Here is a 24916-nt window from a genome sequence, read left to right as displayed (position 1 = left end):
AATTAAGAAAATTAAAAAGGCAAACGCAAAAGAGAAATTTAACCGAACTGGAAATGACCGGTTACTATTACTGAAAACCAAAGAAGTTGAAAAAAGGGGAAAAACAATAAGGCTGAAAATAAAAATAAAAGAGAAAAGGGCCGAATATACATAGGAGCGCCGCGGGTGTTGTTGCAACGCCCGGTAACTGGTATTAGGTAAACGGCTGAAGATCAATACTAACGAATGGTCGATCTTCTAAAATCAACATCAAAAAAAAGTGCTCATCATTGACAGTCAATTTGATTCTATATCTTCTTCACGTTTATATTAGGGAATAAAAGCTTAATGAAAAAAGGTGTAACCTGACACAATAGTTTAGTATGTGTTGATATTGATTTTGGAAAATCAACGTTCTAATATAATCCTAATTGATTGCCACAAATGTGTGTAGGCATGGCAATAGATGCAATGCAATCGACCCAATACTTAGGCTTATTTACAATGTTTGTAAGAAAATCCTAATCAAAATAATGGAAGAAAAATTAATCAATTGTGGGTGTATTGACAGTTACATACACTTTTTAACGGCTATTACAACCACAAGGTGACTTTGAGAAAAAAACTATTATACTAAATGTATTCCGACGAAAAGTCTTTAGGGTTATTATTTTGTTGTTTTGTTTCAGCTAAGGATATAAAATTCCTTTTTTATTTATTCAACGTATTTACTTATTTTAATTGTTTTTAATTTTAATCTGATTTAGATTAATTTTACATGTTACTTTATTTTTATAACCGGTATTTGATAATCTCTATTATTTTAATAAATTTGATTTTATTACAGTTTATTTTGTATTTGGTATGTTTGATCTAATTATGTTGTACTTTGTGCTGTAATTCTATAATTGTTATTTCTAATCTTTATATTTGGCGGCCGCCGTGGTGTGATGGTAGCGTGCTCCGCCTACCACATCGTATGCCCTGGGTTCGCACCCCGGAAAAAGCAACATCAAAATTTTAGAAATAAAGTTTTTAAATTAGAAGAAAATTTTTCTAAGCGGGGTCGCACCTCGGCAGTGTTTGGCAAGCGCTCCGGGTGTATTTCTGCCATGAAAAGCTCTCAGTGAAAACTCATCTGCTTTGGAGATGACGTTCGGAGTCGGCATAAAACATGTAGGTCCCGTCCGGCCAATTTGTAGGGAAAATCAAGAGGAGCACGACGCAAATTGGAAGAGAAACTCGGCCTTAGATCTCTTCGGAGGTTATCGCGCCTTACATTTATTTTATTTTTAATCTTTATTACCTTATTAAATCTTGTTGTATTATAGGTTATAAAAAAAATTGTTTATTTTTCCTTTTTGAGGCATTTAATTTGCTATATGATCTTACTCGTTGAACCTACTGCTCAACGCCTAAAAGTAGATAAGCAAATTAGTTGCATAGAACTCAATTTACAAAGAAAAAAACTCCAGCTTCAATGCCATAGTTTATGTTTTCAAATTATCAAAATTTTTTTTTTATCGAGCTATTATGCAACCCCGGTTTAAATGCGGATACGCACTTAGGTATATATGTGATCTTATTTATACATAAAATGTAAATTTTTGTTGTCTTCAGTTTACTAAATTAAATAAATGCTAAATACTAATTTGTGTGTGGATGTATACCGAGACACATATGAGGCTAAACAGAACAAATTTATGTATAAAATTTGCTTTGTTAAAACAGACATGAAGCTACATTGGTAACCTCACCCGAATGAAAATCAAAGTCGACAATGCTTATACGCCCGTTCGCCTATTTGCGTGGAGAGAAGGTGACATACTAGTTTCTACCAGCCGCCAGCTTCAAATTTGGCACGATACCTACATACAAACTTTGAAAAATGGGCACGGCAACGCCTGCTTATAAAAAAAAGATTTGTCTACTTTCGCTAGCAGTATCTCCACCAGAACGTTTAAAGGTAGCGTTACGAAATTTGATGGTTTATCTGCTTGCGCCAACAATCGGGCAATGAAAGTGACACGCCTTGGTATACAAACATACAAATATGTACGTACGTATTACTATAGAAAGGACATTTGATTTGCACACCCACAAAAAGAATGCGTACCTTATGCCAAGATTGTACAATTAAAATAGCTCAGTTTAATACAAAATGAGACTGTGCTGATGCTAATAGACATAAGTAAGGTTTAATTTTCGTTCAAACACAACCTTATGCATAATGCACATAAGCGATACAAAATGAGGCTTACATGACGTCTAATTAACCGACAAAAAACGAGGCCATCCTAAGGTTTACCGGTTATCAGTACTCCTTGTGATCGCTAAAATGATTTTTTTTTGGTGGGTATGCACGCACAAATGTAGACAATTTCAACTTAATTGGTTCTTGCACCAAGAATATTTTAATAAAATGTTTTAAATTTCTCGTTTCCATTAATTTATTTCTAAGCTGATTCCCCCCTCTTACCCGTTTAGGTTAATTGAAAAGAAATTATATTAAAGTGTGTAATACATATGTATATTTGTTATACTACTTGGCAGCGACTCACCCGGTAGGCTGATACCTACTTAAACGGCAAGAGGCCGTACTGTGGGCCTCTGCCGCGTAGTTCCTGGTGATGTTGTTGCTGGTAATTGTTGTTGCCGGTAATTGTTGTTGTAGCTGGGTGGTGTTGCAGCAGGCCTATGTTTAGCGGTCCTGCTGTTGTTGTTGTAATTGGTGTTGCAGCAGGCCTATGTTTAGCGGCCCTGCTGTTGTTGTTGTAACTGGTGTTGCAGCAGGCCTATGTTTGGCGGCCCTGCTGTTGTTGTTGTAACTGGTGCTGGTGGTAAGCCTGGTGGATGCGACGCGTTTGGTTGGCGCTGCCGATGGGGTTGCGGTTGTGGTTGCGCGGTCGAAGTGGTTGTTGTGGCCACTGGCGATGGTGGTTGGCGCAGTTGGTGGTGGTTGCGCTAAGCGCACTTAAAGAGCGTGCTTGATGATACGCTGTTCCTAAAAAATTTTTTTTTTTTTACGCGCCGTCGTCCATTTATTGCTGAGGGACAGTGTGAAATGCAACCAAATAATTGCGTGTTTTAGCTATTTCACACTTGTAATTTTTATACTCAGTTGAGCAGAGCTCACAGAGTATATTAACTTTGATTGCATAACGGTTGGTTGTACAGGTATAAAGGAATCGAGATAGATATAGACTTCCATATATCAAAATCATCAGTATCGAAAAAAAATTCCATTTAGCCATGTCCGTCCGTCCGCCCGTCCGTCCGTCCGTCTGTCCATTAACACGATAACTTGAGTAAATTTTGAGGTATCTTGATGAAATTTGGTACGTAGGTTCCTGAGCACTCATATCAGATCGCTATTTAAAATGAACGATATCGGACAATAACCACGCCCACTTTTTCGATATCGAAAATTTCGAAAAATCGAAAAAGTGCGATAATTCATTACCAAATACGCATTAAGCGATGAAACTTGGTAGGTGAGTTGAGCTTATGACGCAGAATAGAAAACTAGTAAAATTTTGGACAATGGGCGTGGCACCGACCACTTTTAAATGAAGGTAATTTAGAAGTTTTGCAAGCTGTAATTTGGCAGTCGTTGAAGATATCATGATGAAATTTGGCAGGAACGTTACTCTTATTACTTTATGTATGCTTAATAAAAATTAGCAAAATCGGAGAACGACCACGCCCACTTTTTAAAATTTTTTTTTTTTTAATTCAAATTTTAAAAGAAACGTTAATATCTTTACAGCATATAAGTAAATTATACCAACATTCAACTCCAGTAATGATATGGTGCAACAAAATACAAAAATAAAAGAAAATTTCAAAATGGGCGTGGCTCCGCCCTTTTTCATTTAATTTGTCTAGGATGCTTGTAATGCCATAAGGCGAACAAAAATTAACCAATCCTTGTGAAATTTGGTAGAGGCTTAGCTTCTAGGACGATAACTGTTTTATGTAAAAAAAGGCGAAATCTGTTAACGCCACGCCCAGTTTTTATACACAGTCGACCGTCTGTTCTTCCGCTCGGCCGTTAACACGATAACTTGAGCAAAAATCGATATATCTTTACTAAACTCAGTTCACGTACTTATCTGAACTCACTTTGTATTGGTATAAAAAATGGCCGAAATCCCACTATGACCACGCCCACTTTTTCGATATCGAAAATTACGAAAAATGAAAAAAAATCCATAATTATATACCAAATACGAAAAAATGGATGAAACATGGTAATTGTATTGGTCTATTGACGCAAAATATAACTTTAGAAAAAAACTTGGTAAAATGGGTGTGACACCTACCATATTAAGTAGAAGAAAATGAAAAAGTTTTGCAGGACGAAATCAAAAGCCCTTGGAATCTTGGAAGGAATACTGTACGTGGTATTACATATATAAATAAACTAGCGGTACCCGACAGATGATGTTCTGGATCACCCTGGTCCACATTTTGGTAGATATCTCGAAAACGCCTTCACATATACAACTAAGGGCCACTCCCTTTTAAAACCCTCATTAATACCTTTAATTTGATACCCATATCATACAAACACATTCCAGAGTGACCCCTGGTCCACGTTTATGGCGATATCTCGAAAAGGCGTTCACATATAGAACTAAGGCCCAATCCTTTTTAAAATACTCATTAACACCTTTCATTTGATACCCATATCGTACAAACAAATTCTAGAGTCACCCCTGGTCCACCTTTATGTCGATATCTCGAAAAGGCGTCCACCTATAGAACTAAGGCCCAATCCTTTTTAAAATACTCATTAACACCTTCCATTTGATACCCATATCGTACAAACAAATTCTCGAGTCAGGCCTGGTCCACCTTTATGGCGATATCCCTAAATAGCGTCCATCTATAGATCTATGGCCCACTTCCTCTTAAAATACTCTTTAATACCTTCCATTTGATACACATGTCATATAAACACATTCCAGGGTTACCCTAGGTTCCTTTTACAACATGGTGATTTCCCTTACTTTGTCTCCACAGCCCTCAACTAAGTATGTAATGTTCGGTTACACCCGAACTTAGCCTTCCTTACTTGTTTTTATACTCAGTTGAGCAGAGCTCACAGAGTATATTAACTTTGATTGGATAACGGTTGGTTGTGCAGGTATAATGGAATCGAGATAGATATAGACTTCCATATATCAAAATCATCAGTATCGAAAAAAAATTCGATTGAGCCATGTCCGTCCGTCCGTCTGTCCGTTAACACGATAACTTGAGTAAATTTTGAGGTATCTTGATGAAATTTGGTTTGTAGGTTCCTGGGCACTCATCAGATCGCTATTTAAAATGAACGATATCGGACAATAACCACGCCCACTATTTCGATATCGAAAATTTCGAAAAAGTGCGATAATTCATTACTAAATACGGATTAAGCGATGAAACTTTGTAGGTGAGTTGAACTTATGACGCAGAATAAAAAACTAGTAAAATATTGGACAATGGGCGTGGCACCGCCCACTTTTAAAAGAAGGTAATTTAGAAGTTTTTCAAGCTGTAATTTGGCAGTCGTTGAAGATATCATGATGAAATTTGGCAGGAACGTTACTCTTATTACTATATGTTTGTTTAATAAAAATTAGAAAAATCGGAGAACGACCACGCCCACTTTTTAAACAAAATTTTTTTTAAATTCAAATTTTAAAAGAAAAGTTAATATCTTTACAGTATGTAAGTAAGTTATGTCAACATTCAACTCCAGTAATGATATAGTGCAACAAAATACAAAAATAAAAGAAAATTTCAAAATGGGCGGGGCTCCGCCCTTTTTCATTTAATTTATCTAGGATACTTTTAATGCCATAAGTCGAACAAAAATTTACCAATCCTTGTGAAATTTGGTAGAGGCTTAGATTCTAGGACGATAACTGTTTTCTGTGAAAGAGGGCGAAATCGGTTGAAGCTACGCCCAGTTTTTATACACAGTCGACCGTCTGTCCTTCCGCTCGGCCGTTAACACGATAACTTGTGCAAAAATCGATATATCTTTACTAAACGCATTTCACGTACTTATCTGAACTCACTTTGTATTGGTGTAAAAAAGGCCGAAATCCGACTATGACCACGCCCACTTTTTCGATATCGAAAATTACGAAAAATGAAAAAAATGCCATATTTATATACCAAATACGAAAAAAGGGATGAAACATGGTGAGGTAATTGTATTGGTCTATTGACGCAAAATATAACTTTAGAAAAAAACTTGGTAAAATGGGTGTGACACCTACCATATTAAGTAGAAGAAAATGAAAAAGTTTTGCAGGGCGAAATCAAAAGCCCTTGGAATCTTGGAAGGAATACTCTTCGTGGTATTACATATATATTATATTACATATATAAATAAATGATGTTCTGGATCACCCTGGTCCACATTTTGGTCGATATCTCGAAAACGCCTTCACATATACAACTAAGGGCCACTCCCTTTTAAAACCCTCATTAATACCTTTAATTTGATACCCATATCGTACAAACACATTCTATAGTCACCCCTGGTCCACCTTTATGGCGATATCTCGAAAAGGCGTCCACCTATAGAACTAAGGCCCACTCCCTTTTAAAATACTCATTAACGCCTTTCATTTGATACCCATATAGTACAAACAAATTCTAGAGTCACCCCTGGTCCACCTTTATGGCGATATCTCGAAAAGGCGTCCACATATAGAACTAAGGCCCACGCCCTCTTAAAATACTCATTAACACCTTTCATTTCATACTCATATCGTACAAACAAATTCTAGAGTCAGCCCTGGTTCACCTTTATGGCGATATACCTAAATGGCGTCCATCTATAGAACTATGGCCCACTTCCTCTTAAAATACTCTTTAAAACCTTCCATTTGATACACATGTCATACAAACACATTCCAGGGTTACCCTAGGTTCTTTTTACAACATGCTGATTTTGCCTTACTTTGTCTCCACAGCTCTCAACTGAGTATGTAATGTTCGGTTACACCCGAACTTAGCCTTCCTTACTTGTTATTTTTATTTTTAAGAGCATCACAAAAACTTCTCACCAATTAGTTCCCTGAAGACAAAATGTGTGCTATAGGTATGAGACGCAAACTTAAGACTCCATAGTTTCCATTTAAGCTTAGAAGGATATGCAAAGGACCTCTGCATGTTTGTGGAATAATTTGTGTATGATATAAATGGATCGTCTTTGGCAACCAGTTTTTTCTTGTTTTTTTTTTGGTGTAGACTTTTGAAGCATTTTCAGGAAGACAAAATAAATAAACACAAGGCGCGATCTTGGTGGAATCACCAGGTGAAGTAAATAAAAAAAGACAGAAAATGTACGCTATCTGAAACGGTAGTGATGTATTTTCAACGGTCAGAAGAGGGTGACATTTTTACAAATAAATACCTTGCTACGAATGCCATTACAGAGACTGTTTTTCGGCATATCAGCGCCAATGCTAAAGGGGATACACAGGACCAGTGCGAGCTTGCATTACTTTTGGCATCGAATAAAAGTAAACTGACCTCACCTTCAACTGCAGTTGAAACTTTCATCGAAAAACCGGACATAAAAAGGAGAGCGAGGGATAAATGGGCTTCGGGTTTGATGAAAAGTTTTACAGTCACGCTTGGAAGTGATCGTAATACTTTTACATGTGTTTCTGTCCCTAGAAATCCATTGTAGATTCTATCTGCACTGTTCATTTGTCGTTGAGTGTCGGAAGTAAAACATATGACTCCTGATAGTTGAATTCATGATGTACTACTTACGTTCCCAAGTATTTATTAAAATATGCCAGGGGATATACTAGCCCGCGGCAGTCGGCCTAGAACCAGAAGACGCTGATCCGATAGAGCCCGATTCATTACTCTAAGTTACAATCCATAACTGTAACATTCTTCTTATCTTAGTGGTCTGAATTTTAGGGCAAAACAACAACAGTGAGTTACAGTTTTTTGTAACTAATTTCGAATTCCATTGTTTTTAACAAATTTTTACATTTTTCAGCTTTGATTGTACCTTTAAGGCACATATTTAATATGTCACTATCTGCATGATGCATGAAAATTATTTTTATTACGCCTATCCTTAAAGGTGGTAACAAAAATGATATCGAAAATTATAGGCCGATCCAAACTTACCACTCTGTCAAAGCTATTTGAGTGCATAGTTAAGAATAAAATTTACTTCTCCGTGAAACATCTACTATGTCCTCAGCAGGATGGGTTGGTTGCGGGTAGATCTGCCATAATTAATTTGGCTTTTTTACGGAAGACTGTTTGGAGTCCTTTCAAAAGGGCTACCAAATCGACGCGGTCTATACCGATTTTTCTAAGGCTTTCGATCGGGTATCGCATCGTATACTACTGGAAAAACTTGAACGCTTGGGCTTTCACTCTGAGTTTTTAAAGAGGATCTCTTCTTACTTAGAGAACAGAAGTTGTGTCGCTCAGCTAGATAAGTTCTGGTGTCCCCCAGGGCAGCGTTTTGGGTCCGCTACTATTTGTCATAGTTATTAACGACATATCATCTTACTTTTCAAGGTGTAAGTTTCTTTTTTATGCAGATGACAAAAGTTTACTATGAAATCAAGTGCGTGAATGATTCTTTAATCTTACAAAGTGAGCTTAGAAACTTATACTATTGGGGTGTCCGTAATCTTCTTTTCCTAAATATTGGTAAGTGTCATTTTACCGCTTATGCTAAAGGTTCTGGTTTAGTTCCTACATCGTATAGTATCTCAGACGTTCAATTTAAAAAGTTAACTGAAATTAAAGACTTGGTGTATTGATACCAAGCTTACTTTTACCACTCACATAAGCTATATAGTTTCTAAAGCGTACGCGATGTTGGCTTTCATCGGCCGTAACTGCTCATCATTTTCAGACCCTTATACTCTCAAACTATTGTACACATCCTTAGTGAGATCGAGGTTGGAGTATGAGGTATTTGTGTGGAGACCTTTTCATGCTGTTTATGTCAAGAGGTTGGAGTCTGTTCAGAGAGTTTTTGTGCGCTTTGCGTTGCGGTCGATGAACTATGTAGACCCTATACCATCATACCACTCTCGCTGTTTACTGATAAACCTTATGTCACTAGACTCCAGGCGAACTCTGTTGTCAATGTGTGTTGTCTTTGATATCGCTTCCGGCTCCATTGACTGTTCTTACCTCCTCATGAAAATTCGTTTTAATGTACCCTCTCGTATCCTTCGTTGTAACGATTTGTTTTATATGGGTGTTGCTAGAACGGTTTATGCAATGAATGGTCCCTTTAGGAGGGCACTTTCTCAATTTAATGCTTATACCTTTTCCTTGGCGTTTGATTTTAGTTGTAGTAAATTTACATTTAAGGACCTGATCATTATACACTTGTCATAAAGTTAACTATACTTTTTATATAAGCTATGTAAACTTGAAGTTTTGTACACTAACAGTCTGTAAACACCTTGTTTGTTGATTAATTAAATAAACAAATAAATAAGGTGTACTTAATACAACAGTTTTGGTGTCCTTGTTGTAGGAATGACAAACAATCCTCGAAGGTCTTTAGTAGCGCTGCACAGGCGAAAATCCTTAGTTGGATATGCCGTGAATACAAATAGTTTCTTTTAACAAAGACCTGTTTCAATTTTTTGAGAACAAATTAAACATACATATATGGACGTAATAGTTTAGCACGGTCTTACTTATGGAAGCCAACACCAAAGATACCCAAATGACGAATCTCTGTAATTAAATCCAGTAAAGGTCCATCGATATTCACCTACTTATGTGAAAAAAAGTACTAAAACTACCGTATTTTACTCATGAAAAATGCCAAAAAATTTTCGGGGACAACAATGGTGAAACACTTTCAGATAGCCGAATGACAGAACAAAGAAGAATTCAGAGCGAGACAATTGACGGTTTACTTCACCTGGTTATTGCACCATGGACGCGATGTACCTGCGGGCATAATTGGGGCGAGCTTCTCTTCCAATTTGTAATTTTTTGTAATTTTATTATCATTCTGACACAAGATAATTGAAATATTTTATAACAGTGGAGTAGCATATGATATAATAAAATATTCTAACTTAGCAAAAAGAACAAAGAAAAGGAGAAGTATTATGAACGAGAAAATGAAGTACAGTATAAACTGAAATGCACTGAGAAACAAAAATGTAACAATACTTTAAAAAAAGGTTAGTGGGTACCATGATTCAATCACAAGAGGTTTGCTCGGCTGACAAATTTTTTGACAATTGCAGCCATTTTGCTCCCAAATCGAGTTGATCATCCGTTAACTGTGTTGTTTCTTTACGATTTTTCGAAAAATATTAGTAGTAGAAATAGGAAGCAATTAGTTTACAAATACCCGATAAGTACTTAGAACAATTTTTTTTGATGCATTTTTTTATGATGAATTTATTAACCATGCCATGATCCATTAGTGTGGCTAAACATATGTAATTTTATGAAAAGTGAGGGCACCAAGAAATCATGCACTTTCGTAAACCTATGAATGTACGAAACCTAAATCAATTTAAAATGCATCGTTCAACGTCAAAAACTCGACTAGTAAATGGATTGACGTAAAAATGTAATTAGTAAATAATGGAGATGCCATAATGAAATGTACTCATTCAGCGTGTAAACTTATTCATTCCGTATGTTTGGAACATTCGTCTGCGTTTAAGAATTTGTGGAGTCATTTTATATTTGGAATATTCGGACCTCGTGAGGTAGTATCAAACGAATGTGTTGCGAATATTCTAAATTAACAGTTTATCTGGAACACACCCATGAATACTTAAACGTAAGAGAGCTTTACGAAATTTCAGAATAAAAAGGTAAATACTACCTGTGTAGTAGGACCGCACAAAAGCTTAACTCTTCTGCCAAATTCAAGGCCGGAATATAAAGTCTAAAGACAATAAGCCATTTTCTAAACATTTTTTTTTGTCAGTTCATTGCGGGCGCTGAGTTTGAAATCCATGCCGTCTGCCAGTTCGAAATCGTCCTATCTGAAAATACTTTTCAAAAATTTCTCATTGCAGGATTTGTCATAAGAACGCCCTATATCAGAATTAGGCTTAAGAACGCCTTATCTCAGAATGATTTTCCTCAATTCCCTTTTATGTCAAAATGCATTGCCCAGAGAGAGTCTTTGAAACAAATTTTGAAATAGTGTATTTTTGAATAAAATTCTTACGCACAGCATACTTCAAAGAAATTCTGAAAGAACGACCAAACCAATATAACTCTAGAAAATGAATTGTTTCCCTCAAAGCCTGTTGGAATTTAAAAATTTATTATTACTACTAATATACTACTAAAGGTACTTTTCTACTAAAATTGTCGCTGAGGGGGATTGAATTATTGCCCTTTTTCCTTGCTTCGTAAAAGCAACTCGCCCATATTTTTAAACTTGGGAGTTTCAAAGCTCTGTCATCATTGGAGAACAAACCTGTAGTAATTGAATCATGGGCGGGTACCGTGATGTAATAACGACAAGGTGGTATATGTAGTGACAGCTCATTTTGAAAACTCCCATATTAAACGAAGGATGAGAGAAAGGGGAAGAAAAGAAAGGGCCCTTTTGTAAAATAGTATTAAATCTAGTACTTTTTTTAGCAAAGCACGAAACTAATATTTTGTAATTTGTTTATTAAAGAAGTGAATATAGGCCAAAGCGACTGCCGCGGTAAATAGGTAATGTGTCTTTTTACTATAACGAAATTTTTGGTATCCTGTTCAAAGTACAAGAGAAATAAATAAAACGCAAACACCTTATTAGTCACTTATATTTTTCATATTTTATTATTCAAAATAATAAAAAAATAATACAATTGTTTCGGCACTATCGTTGTGCCTTCCTCAGTCGATAGCGTTCAACTAGCCGCTGTCTGTCATAAAACAATACAACAACTAATAACACAATAATACATTAACAAAACCAATAAGAGAATTGTGTAATAATAATAATTGTGATAACAAAATAATTTTTAAGTTTGTTGGAAAGCGGTAAAAAGGCTAGAGTACAGTGGACCAATATCCCTATTAACAGCAACATTTTTATTTACATAAATATGCAAGGATTCTAAAATATTTAGTTTATTAATGTTTGTTTCCGATTTGAAATTGTCTTCACTTATGGCATGTTTCTTCTCAAGCGCATGTTCGGCTATTCCACTTTTTGGTTCGATGTTCTTAATATATTTCAGATGCTCGTTCATCCTTGTTCGTATTGTGCGCGTTGACTGACCTATGTATTTTGCCCCACATATCTTTCCGTCGTCATCAAAGTTAGAGCAAGTCACTGAATAAACCCCCGGTTTATCCAAACTGTGACATTGTCTTTCGTAGATTTTAGCAAAGATTTAATTTTATTCTTACTTTTTGGGACAACTTTTATGTCTGATTTCTTGAAAAGTTTTTTAATATATTTAAAATATTGTTCATCGTACGTAATGCTACAAAAACGATATTCATCTTTTTTGTCCACTGTCTCGAAAAATGAGCCGCAATCTCTTCTTGCTTTTTTATTTTGGTGTTTGCTTCAAGCAAGAAGAGATTGGTCCACTGTACTCTAGCCTTTTTACCGCTTTCCAACAAACTTAAAAATTATTTTGTTATCACAATTATTATTATTGCAAATTCTCTTATTGGTTTTGTTATTGTATTATTGTGTTATTATTTGTTGTATTGTTTTATAACAGACAGCGGCTAGTTGAACGCTATCGACTGAGGAAGACACAACGATAGTGCCGAAACAATTGTATTATTTTTTTATTATTTTGAATAATAAAATATAAAAAATATAAGTGACTGATAAGGTGTTTGCGTTTTATTTATTTCTCTTGCGAAAAAGTCACTTAGCACTCAAAACAAAATAATTACTGTTCAAAGTACTTTACTTAGTATTTTTACTTAACGGCGTCGTCCTTCGACAATGGTTTGATTAGCGATTCGAGTATATTTCTGCCAAAAAAAAGCATTCCCCGTGGTTGTTTCGAGAAGGAGTATCAAAAGCTTATCCTCCAACCAATATGCTTATAGCCCAACTGTGTGCAGAGGTCCAAAGCCAAAGAGAGCTTCGGGTCTCCCTTGGTGGTATGCTTTCTTCTTCTGCAAGGATAAGATAGTGTATATTGATAACGTGGTTCACCGGCCGCGACCCAACAAAAGCGTTTACTGATTCTGTATGGATTTTGCTTAGGGCTCCATGGTATGTAGGTGTCTGATCTCATCTTATGGAGATGTTTCCTTAACCCTTTTGGAGGCCGGGATAGATCAAGCAGTTGTTTGCTAGAGTTTCCTGGTTTGTGACTAAGCAAAACTGTCCCTTCAGCATATCGTTGGGCTCTTTAATTTTGAGATATTTTGCCTTACTATATAATGCTGTCAGTGGTCATAAGAAGACATCGCGTGACAGTTCTCAGTGCAGCATTCTAGCAGGCCTGCAGCCTTTTCCAGTGTGAGTTTTTAAGACTAGGCAACCAAACTGATGCCGCGTAGCAGACGAGCGGCGGCCAATTGATTTGCAAGTGGCTAGCAACGTTTCTTTATCTTTTCCCCAAGTACTGCCGGTAAGCAACTTGAGAATTTTGTTGCGGCATTGTACTTGGGAGACAATTCCGGTGACATGTGACTTGAAGGTGATTTTGTTATCGAACGTTACCCCTGAGATCTTTAGGTGACTGACATTTGATAACGTAACACCATCGACGTGAAGTCTAATATTTGCGTCATCTGTTCCCTCCACGTCAAAAACAAAGTGGCCGGGGATATGGTCGGTGATAGTGCCAGGTCGCGCGAGGCGAAGAAACCAGAAATACAGGGGAGATAGCGGTTTATTCTATAAACTAACTCGTTTTTTGGAGGGCCAGATCCTGTTGCCATTATCGTGCAGTCACCGGCGTAGGAAATAATGGTAACTACTTCTGGTGTGAAAGGAAGCTTTGATACGTAGAAATCAGTAAAACAGAATCGTGGATGGCCACCACCCAGTGGCACCCTGTTTAATTTTACTAGACTTTGAAGTTTCATTCCTAAATTGAACCGATGCTTGCCGACCATTCAGATAATTTGAGGTCCATCTTTTTAGACAAGGAGGAAGATGCACCCCTTCTATGTCTTGGAGTAGCGTGCCGTAGTTGACGGTGTCAAAAACTTTCGGCAGGTCGAGTGCCACGATACCGTCCTATGATGGGGTTTTCCTGGTTCAGTCCGTAATTTATCTTCCCCTACTAGCAAAAGGAGTGATTTCGGTAGATACAACTCACCTTCGTTACCTGGTTTCCCAGGCTTTAAAAGAGGATGTATCCTTGCCGTTTTCCATTGTTCTGGAATGACGATGGACTTCAACGATAAATTGAAAATGTGCGTCGGATAGCTTACCCCCTCATCACATAGCAATCGGCAGGTTGTGTAGCGCATCTCTTTGAAGGGGTTGCCAGCACAATATATAGATTCTCCAACCCAACCTCACCTACCCGAGGCGAATCCTGTTTTTTTATCAGCCAAGGCTCTGGCGACTCCAAGTTCCTCATGGATCTAGGGTAGAGAGGGTGGAACGGCCCAGAAGGTTTCATGTTGTCATACCAAATCTTTCCCGAGATGGTCAGGCTAGTACCTTAATGGTGGTTGTTATCTAACATTATTGCTCGCAGATCGAAGTAGACAAACTTAAATTTGGTGTGGGATCCGGGGGTAGTTCGTTATAACATTAATCTACGCACTACCGACGAAGCATATTGCATTGTACAAACGCTTGCAATACACATACATACAAGCGCTCCTCTGCCACTATATACCACCACTTTTACTTGTATATAATACCACACTTGCCGACTTTAGCGCGAGGGTTATCAAAGGTGTACTTGGCCAAATAAAAATATGGCCTCTAGGACGATATCCCACCCAATAAATTGGCAATTCAATTTTGCAACATCTGAAATATTGGCAAGGCGATAGTTTCGTCATTCGACTATGTTGCGACAGGCTGAAGAAGGAGTACTTTGGGAAGACGCCTTAGAACAGAAAAACATCTGGAAAAGAAAACAAATGACCCAAATTAGAATAATTATTTAAATATGTATTATAATTATTATTTTCAACAAAATACCTTCATTTTGTATCGAAAATGTTCAAATTTCTATAATTTTGTTGGATAAACAAAATAGAATTAGAGAAAAAAGTGATGCCGTTGCATAATTTTCCAGGAAAATTTATTTGCGTGGATTTTACTACGATTTTTCCTCTGAATGAAAAAGTAGTTTCGCAAAGAGGCAAATTGAATTTCAGAGTGGGAGTTCAAGATGGCGGATTAGAAAGAGAAGCTGCCAACGTCAGTCACCTTGTAATTGCATCATGGGCGGGTACATGGCCTTTTTTTTTATTATTTATTAATTTTTCATTCTCTATAGATACTATAAAAAGATATAAGAAATTATAAAAATAAATAAGTAGACTTTCTTAATTACTGCAGGCGCCTCGGGATACTCTCATACAAATTTCATACATAATCAGGTGATATTATATATCACTCTTCTTTCGACTGCTCCCATAGCTAATTGCTGCCTTTTCCTCTGCTGTCATAGGTGGGCATCATCCTTATCTCGCTGGACTCTGTGAATGTCTACGTAAAGCACGAACAGCTGTTTATAAATCTTCTTCTCTAGCATTTATTGCCAGGAGTGATTTTCCTCGCTGGATTTCAGAGCTGATGTTGCTGTTCGTTTGAATGCTCGTTCCCAAATAAACAATTTGCCCCTACACCACGTTTACACATGCCCTAATCTACAATAAATCGTCAGTAGATAATCTACGCGTTTACATATGGGGTATTCCATCCCATTTCGACCAATTTTGAACCCGACCCCTTTAGAATTGGCTGAAAGTTTTTCTTCTTTTTCTAGCTTACGAAAGACGTTTTTCAGAAGTTTTTCAAATTTTTTCATCCAACTCAAAAAAAGTTATGAATTAAAAAAAAAACACCGTTTTTGTTTTCAAAATGCTATAACTTTTTCAAAAATTGACCGTTTGGGATCTTTTTTTTTAAATTTGTTTTTAAATGTACTTTTAGGAAAAAATTCAAAAAAACCTTTTTTTTTCTCATAAAAACCTTCAATCAATTCTGCAATCATCCTCCCTAATCCCGGAGTGGGCCGAGATCTTGGTCATACCCTAGGACTAAGCCACACACAGTCATGTAGATCCATACGAGCCTTCATCCTACCGGATGACCCAGACCCGTAGTTAGTGACTAAGACCACGCATCGCGGCAAGATGTCTGTATTTCGCGAGGGACGGCTAGGTTAGGTTAGGTTGAAGTGGCTGCCTCCGCTGTCCAAGCGGAGAATCACGTAGGCCGTTGTGGCCCACGCGGGGGCCCCTATTTCCTATTCCCCTACTTCCGAAGAATGTTTAGTCACCAGTGAGGCTAAACCAGCGCGTTTGCCTAAGGAAACGCATGATGTCGTTTGTGTGTGCAGATTCAAGCTCCGCAAGAATCTCAAAGGAGTGTCTGTGGAGGCATCGGTACCTGGTTTCTGAAAGTGCGGGACAGTGGCACAGATATTGCTCTACGCTTTCTATCTCCTCCTTGTCCCTACAGCTGCGGCAGAAGTCATTTGTTTGTAGGCCCATATAGGCACCATGAGTGCCCATGAGGCAGTGACCTGTGAGAAGGCCCACTAGTGGGCTTATAGAGATACGGTTTAACAGTATCACCGATTGCGATCTCCTTTTATTCAGCTTAGCCCAGATTTGCTTGGATATTCTACATGTAGGTTCCATGGCCTATCTGGCGTTTGCTTGATGCGTTAATAGAGATCACAAGCAGTGCTGCAGGTGTTTAGAAGAGGGCTGGCCCATCGGGATGGCTAGGATATATTTCTGAATTTCCCCTTTTCATCAGCTAGCTTTTCGGGATCTTAGTTTTGAACTCGAAATCTCCTAGAATCAAACTGGTTATACCTCTCTCTACTCAGTGAGCAGTGGAAGTATTGCCAATAATGCACTGCTAGAAAATCCAATGTCACTGATCAAGTTCTATTGAACGAGCCCAAAAATATTCCCTATACTAACATGATTAAAACATATAATTTATATTTTATCGAATTTCAGGAAATTCTTGATTATTCTGCACCTTTTCCTATCATTCGAATCGCTGAACTGTCAAAAAATAACTCAAATATTCAGTATAGCAAAATATTTTATTTAATAATTTGGGACAAGCTTAAACAGCGTGACATCATACATATAGACAACATTGGTCGATTCTTTGTATTTCTGTAAATAGACCAAAGCAAATACCAGTTTCTTTCAAACCGCTATCAACAAAAAGCATAAATTTAACACATGATTACATACAAGGTATGGACTGTGCAAAGAATAAAATATGCAAGGAAGGCAATTGGGATAAGTTTACAACAAATAAGACATGACATAGCTGAATGCGTTTGTAACACTTCAACCATCGTAGGAGTTCGGGTTCGAATCCCAATCCTGAGAGAAAAGGCTTTGAAGAAATTTACAAGGTACAATCCAAACAGATGTCGCACTGTCACGTTTAAGCTCTTCCCAAATTATTAAATAAATTATAAAAATTCAAAATTGCTTCAAATGAATGTATTCATACATATAAAAGCAATGAGGGCAATCATAATTCATGCAAAATGATTTTTTTTTTACCACACAACTACGGTGGTAGTACATCACAATTCAATTACTCGCGTACTTCACTTACGACGTTTGAAAATCAAACCGAGTGACTGCCCCCAAAACATTTACATTACTTATCGCTACAACAACAACAAAAATGAATGAGAACTATAGAAATTGAAGGGAAAAGACACTGTAGAAGAGGTATAGCCTTGGAAGTAGAAAAGAGGAGAAAACGCAGGAGAGTATGAGTAAGAGATGGAATTTTCTTGAAATTCCTCTAAAATTATGTAGTAAATCAAAGTTCGGGAAAGACAAGGTTTGTCGGGCGTCTTTATTAACTTAAAGAAAACAAAAAAAAACCAAGCTTATTAACCGAAAAATTTTCTTTCTGTCATTCGCAGCTAAAACACAGAATGTTTTCAATAGCAAGTATTTTCCTTTTAACAACAGTTTTGGCGATTCTATACGCCCGGTTACGCCACAAATTTACTTTCTGGGAGCGTGAAGGGGTAAGCTTTTGGAAGCCCACACCCTTTATGGACACTATCAAATTATTGTTTGGACAAAACCAAAGTGTATATCTATATCTCTCTGATATTTATAACGATCCCAAAATGTCAAAAGCAGCGGCAGTTGGAATGCATCTTCTAGATAGGCCAGTTTTATTATTACGTGAACCAGAGCTCATCAAATCAGTTATGATAAAAAATTTTCACAAGTTTTCCAATCGTTGTGGTAGTTGTGATCCACACGTTGACACTTTGGGCTCAAACACACTTTTCTTTGCAAACAATCCAAAATGGAGAGATCTAAGAGTAAAATTAACACCTATATACACCACAGCCAAGGTCAAGCAACTGTTTCCGCTTATGAAAGAGGTTAATTAAAATATTTAATAATTATGTAATATTTCAGTTAATCGATCTCTCATTTGCTTTAGGTCGGCGATCAGTTAGAATCGCATCTGGCCAACAAAGGCAAATCATTCGTTGCGGAAATGAAGGAGCTTTGTGGGTTCTTCACAATAGATCTGATAGCGAGGACTGCAATTGGCATACAAGCCAATAGTTTTACAAATCCAAATGGAGAGTTTAGCATACATGGACGCAGACATTTACATTTTGATTTGGGTCGTGCATTCACCTTCCTTATAATGTTTTTCTATCCTAAATATCTCTCGACATTTAGAATACAATTCTTTAGGCCTGAGTTTGCAGCATTTTTACGCAAAAGTATAGATGAAGTTTTTATAGCAAGAGAAAAGAGCAAAGCAAAACGTAATGATTTAATCGATACTCTGCTGGAATTGAAAAAAGAAATGATAGCGAAGGGAGAGTATAATGAGGTGGCGCATGATACGTTGCTAGCACAAGCAGGTATATTCTTCACCGCGGGCTCTGACACATCATCATCAGCAATGGCGTATACATTATACGAAATGGCCAAGCATCCGGATATGCAAGAACGTTTGCGTAGTGAAATTTGTGATGCATTCATTGCGGGAAACGGTGATATGACTTATGAAACTCTTACAAATTTACCATATTTGAATATGGTGGTAGATGAGACATTACGTATGTATCCGGCATTGCCATCAGTTGATCGTGTACACATGCCTAGCGATGGTGAAGCACCCTTTGATCTGAGACCATATTATGATTATACATTACCAAAAGGGATGCCCATTTACATATCAATCTATGGTATACAACACGATGCGAAGGTAAGCTTTAAAAAAAAAAAAGTACTCTATGTAAGCGCTTATGTAATATTGTTGGTAATTGCAGTATTGGCCCAATCCCTACACGTATGATCCGGAGCGTTTTTCACCAGAAAATAAAAAGCTTCATGAACCCATGGCATATATGCCGTTTGGTGCGGGACCACGTAAATGTATAGGTAATCGTATTGGTTTACTGCAAGCTAAACTTGGTTTAGCGCTCTTTCTCAAGAATCACTATGTTGAGGTTTGCGATAAAACACCACCAGAGATTAAGTTTGATAGATTCGGATTTGTTATGTCATATAAAAAGGGTATATACCTAAATGTTATAGAGGATGGGCTTTATGAGAGTAGAGCAGCGAATGATTTATGTTCCTCAATCAAGTCAAATAGCGTAGTAGTACAAGGCAATGACACTCTAATAATACAGCCTAACGTCTATTAGCTTTATCAGCGACAAAACTTTAACTTTGGTTTTATTAGATATCAATACTAATGTAAATATAGGAATATAAGGCATTAAAATGCTGAAAACTAATTATTAATAAAAAATTATGGTTTTTCTCTGGGTGTTCCTGTATATATATTTATGTAAGTACAATAAAGGAAGACGAATCTAAATCTGCTTGCTTAATTTTTTGTTCTATTACTCTTTGTCTCTCTTCCCGCCCCCTTCTTCCACCTTCCTATTTTCCCTCTCGATTCCTGTTCCTTCTCCAATTAATTTGATTCTCTACTCCTACTCTGCTTTCAATATCCATCGCCAAAAAATTCTAAAACATCAATTGCGCAAAAAAGTAAGCAAAACTTTGTACCACATGGTCAAAAGGAATAACAGCCTAACTTCTATACTTTTACTTAAGCGCCAAATACACGACACGAACATTTCCGCGAACATTCCCGTTATGTCATGTTTCTGCGACCTTTTCTGTCGTGTGTGGTGGTGTTTACCAGTTCGCGCAAATGTTCGCCAAAAATCAAATAATTTAATTTTTGACGAACATTTGCGCGAACTGTTCGTGCGTGTATGGCGAAATAGCTCATAATCGTAGTAATTTCAGAACGGAACAGACGTGCGCGGAAAAGTAAAATGGACAATAAAAAATTTCTGAGTGAATTTATTGAAATGTATAAATCTTTGCCATCATTGTGGCAAGTAAAAAGCAAAGATTATTGTAATAGAATTAAAAAGAATAATGATTATGCAACTTTAATCGAAAAATTAAAAGAAGTAGATCCTGATGCCACAAAGGATACAGTTATAAAAAAAATAAGTAGTTTGCGGACGCAATACCGGCGTGAATCAAAAAAAAGAGAGATAGTTTGAAGTCTGGTGCTGGTGCTTTTTTAAACCATTCTTTGCACCAAATTCTTTTTTTGCGATCTTCTCTCTTTTTTTACGCTTAATTGCCACAGCGAGCAATATTGCTGCAGCAGAATTGTTGTCCGTATTCATCGCTGTCTGAAAGAGAACTAATGTTCGGCCAAAAGTTCGTATGGTGTATGGCCAAAGCTGCGAACAAGATTGCGGAATGTTCGCGGAAATGTTCGTGTCGTGTATTTGGCGTTTTACTTACTTACGTAATTGCCGCTTAACCGTTTAACCGGCTATGGCCGTCCAACAGAGCACGCCAATCGCTTCTTCGCTCTGCTAAACCGTTTCCTTTACGCACACTTTCTTTATACTTTCAAATTGAACTTATGCGGTAAACAACGGCAACTTTACCAGAACCAACAAATTTCGAGCTTCGTCAGCTTCTTATCTTATTAACAACTGGCACCTACAAGTTATTCTTTTACTATCGGCCTGTTATCGATAACGCTATATCAGTGTGCAGTTATCAGTTTGATATCATCTTTTTATAGTCGCTTCTAATCGGCTTGCTCTCGGCGGTTTACAGAAATTTAATCGGTCTTATATTGAAGTTTTATCGATATCTGCTTTATAACCAACCGATGGGTCGTTGTTAACAAACAACAACGAATTGGTAATACTGCGAACAGAAAAGGATCCATTTTCGATAAAAAAAACTATAGATTGTCGATAATTTTTTGATACCGAAACGATTAGTTTTTGGAATGAAATCAATAACTTTTCGATAGTAAATTGATAGAAAAATGACAACACCCTAACACCCCAACAAACAAATAACTTTTCGAAAAAAGATCAATAAATTTCTTATAACAAATATTTAATTTTTTGATAGCGAATCGATAACATTTTGATAGTTTATGGATAAAAAATTTTGTAACATATCGATAAATAGTAGTCGAATCGTCGATAACATGCTGCTAAGGAATCGAATACAATCGGCAGCTTATTAATAACCTTTGTTACCGATAACGAATATATGTATAAACATCGATAAGAAATAGATAACTTGTCCCTACCTCGTTTATAGCACACCTTTAATAAACCTTTTATTTCTTTTCCTTGCCTTGCATTACTAGCACATAATGTCACTATGTATTGACTACACTTACGCTTACATTCTATATTCCCTCATATAGCATACCTACCACTCAAAAAAATACGCTTACGATTTTTATTATGGAACCCCCCATACAGTGAGCAAAAAAACGTAATGTAGAACGGTGTGAGACCGTCGAGCTACAGATGTTCGGCGGAAGACGGAAGGTTTCGACACCGGGGCAATTTTCTGCACTAATGATAATGGCGCCATGCTAACCGAAGTATAGTATTTGGCTAACTTGTGAGGGGAGCATTTTCTCTCATTGCTAGATAGCGAGGGAGATGACGAATGTGATACCCCAATCCCTGTTGACGAAGTATATGCTCCGCTACCCAACTATGGGGACTCAGAATGACAATATTTTGACTAAAAAAATAACAACACGTCGAGTAAAGATGCACTACCAACCGAACTGTTCAAACCAGAATATGATGGGTTGGTTAAGAGCATACCAACATACGAGCTAGTTCCATGCAAAATATAGTCGGACGAGCGCATGCCTCCCGTTTGGAATCCAACCCCAGTCCACAAGAAACTTGATCTCGCAAGCAGCGCTTATTGCCGCGTATTGTGCGAGAGTTAATCTACTGTCGACCAGCGCCCAAATTCCAACCTTCGCTAACGCTAAAACTCCATCGCCAAAATCTCTGGAACACTATCAAGTGCGCAGAAAAGCTAGTAACTTTTAGTATCATAAGGAATAAACGCCCAAATCCTATATCAAAGCCATTCGAAAATAACTCAGGTTGCTGGCAATTCGGCCCGCCAGTGGCTGATTTACCATATAGGCAACATAAGCTAGATCCTTGGGCGGCAAAATCATCAAAATCGAATCAATTAATTTAAAAAAAAAACAAAAAAAATGCATTCGGATTTTGCTGCACTTAAAATAGTATTTTTGTCTGTATCTCTACATATAATAAAATTGTAACAGGTTGATGTCTGTACATTGAAGATATTCAAGAAAAACTGAGAGGAGGTCGTTATTGGACCAACGGAACCCAAATCTACAATTCCTAGAATTTTTGTCTGTCTGTCTGTATGATTGTCCGGGCATCACGTAAAAACTACTGGTTAGAATTGCATGAAACTTCACCATTCTAACACATGACGTCTAACTTAAAACTTAGGATAACCTTTTGGATATCTCGCCCAGTTCCCGAGTTATTGCCCAAAATGTGGACCCAGGGTGACCAAAAATGTTGTTTTTTTACCAATATGCCCACCACACACAAAAACTTCTCCATTGAATTGAATGAAATCTTCAGTATTATATTACTAGACGTCTATCCTAAAATTTAAGACACCTTTCATCAGGATATCTTATCCGGTTCCAGAGTTATTGACCTAAATGTGACCCAAAACTAGTTTTTCCAACATGCGTGTCAAACGAAAGGTAGAAATAAATGACTACATTGTGATGTGAGATCTATTTCAATATCTGAAATTATTTCGGAGATTTCACACAAAATGAGGTGTGAATACAAAGATTAGGAAAAAGTAGAGGGGCGAGGGCAGAGTTAGACGGAATAAGCTTATTAAAACGTATGCAGATAGACCAAATTTAGGGCAGAACAACGTCTGCCGGGTCTGCTAGTATTAAAATAAATAATTCATTCTTTTTTATGAATTTCGAAATTTTAATGAAGCTGTAAATTATTTTTCCGCATAGCAGTCGTAAAAATTTGCATAAAACTCAACTGGAACTTTTGGAGTTTATGGAGCTTCTTATTAACGTCATTCAATGCGGTCACAAGAAATAACAAAATGTGAATACGACTATTTCCGAAGTGATCATTTTGTTCAACGAACTCATCAAATTTGTTTCTGATACTCGTGAAGAATTCGATCTGTATGAAGAGAAAGCTCTCTCTATTTCAAGGATTCAGGAACACAAAACACTGAGGATGCATGCGTAAAAGAAATCCAATTGTACATACGTCATGGTGAAAATGGGAATCTGGTATTCAATTGAGTGACCGTAAAAACTTTCGTGTCAACACGTTCAGCGTTATTTTGGATCGTACTTTAGCAGAATTGACACGAAGACGTGAGGCATATCAAAAAATCTATTGCAAATACTGATATGAAATATCTAAGCAACGAAGAATTACGTAAGCAATATATTGAGCAACACCCAAGATATTGAGGAAAATTTGGAAAATTAAATGGTCTTTTTCAAGGCATACTACATCGAAAAGAATATTTCAAATTATTCTCCGCTGGAACTGTTGAAAATGCTGAGACAGGATAATTATCAGATCTCTTACCCTAATGTTGACATTGCGTTGCAAATGTTTGTTTCAATTCCGATTGCAAATTGTAGCGCAGAGAGATCGTTTTCTGTTTTAAAACGCACGAAAAACTACATCAGATCTTCATTGGGCGAAGACAAACTGAATGCTCTTGCTTGTGATGATATCATTTGCGAATTCTAAGCTGAAATATCAAAACGCAAAGAAATGTAAATGAGGAATATTTGGCAAAAGATTAACGTTAAATACCTCATTAATGCAAATGTCGAGTATCTTGATTTAGTTATGGATTTCATTAATAACAAACTACACTGTAATAAAGCACTGAAATTGCTGCGCAGAAAATTAGTACTCCTAAATTTCAATACGCATTATACTCAGATACTGAAATATGAGTCTATGTATTACCTCTACAAATGGTGTGTGTCCACTATTCACCGCAACCGTTTCAGCTATAGGTTATACACTATGGCCAACAAAGGTGTGTGTCTCCGCTTTTCGATACAACATCCCAGCAAAAATGTACCCGTAAATTGGTTAGTAAAATGACTAAAATCTGTGTCGATGGAACACGTAAATCGTTAAGTAGACTTTGTATAGGGCACGGTCAAGTTTTGTGACCAGTCCATACCGTCATACCTATTTATGTGATTGTCCATACTGCTCACACATATACGGTATTAGGTTATCGAAATGTAAACAAACTATAGTGCTGTACTGTTCTTACATTCACGTTATGGCAGTCATTTTTTAAGTTATATACCTGTAACTTTACGAGTATTTTTACAGTATTTTTACGTTAATATGACCGC

General features: G+C 37.0%; 1 protein-coding gene across 1 annotated transcript in view; it reads left to right on the top strand.

Annotated features, from left to right (window-relative positions):
• LOC137245903 (uncharacterized) overlaps window positions 1–24916 on the top strand; it is a 93113-nt gene that overhangs the window by 6133 nt on the left and 62064 nt on the right. The window contains exons 2-4 of the mRNA XM_067777094.1: window positions 18054–18530; window positions 18593–19375; window positions 19440–19819. Of these exons, the coding sequence (XP_067633195.1) occupies window positions 18066–18530; window positions 18593–19375; window positions 19440–19819 (1628 nt within the window). The 5' untranslated portion in view covers window positions 18054–18065. The remainder of the gene's footprint in view (window positions 1–18053; window positions 18531–18592; window positions 19376–19439; window positions 19820–24916) is intronic.

This window comes from Eurosta solidaginis, chromosome 3 (genome assembly GCF_040869045.1).
Source record: "Eurosta solidaginis isolate ZX-2024a chromosome 3, ASM4086904v1, whole genome shotgun sequence".
NCBI lineage: Eukaryota > Metazoa > Arthropoda > Insecta > Diptera > Tephritidae > Eurosta > Eurosta solidaginis.
This window is presented reverse-complemented; position numbering and strand designations above follow the sequence as displayed.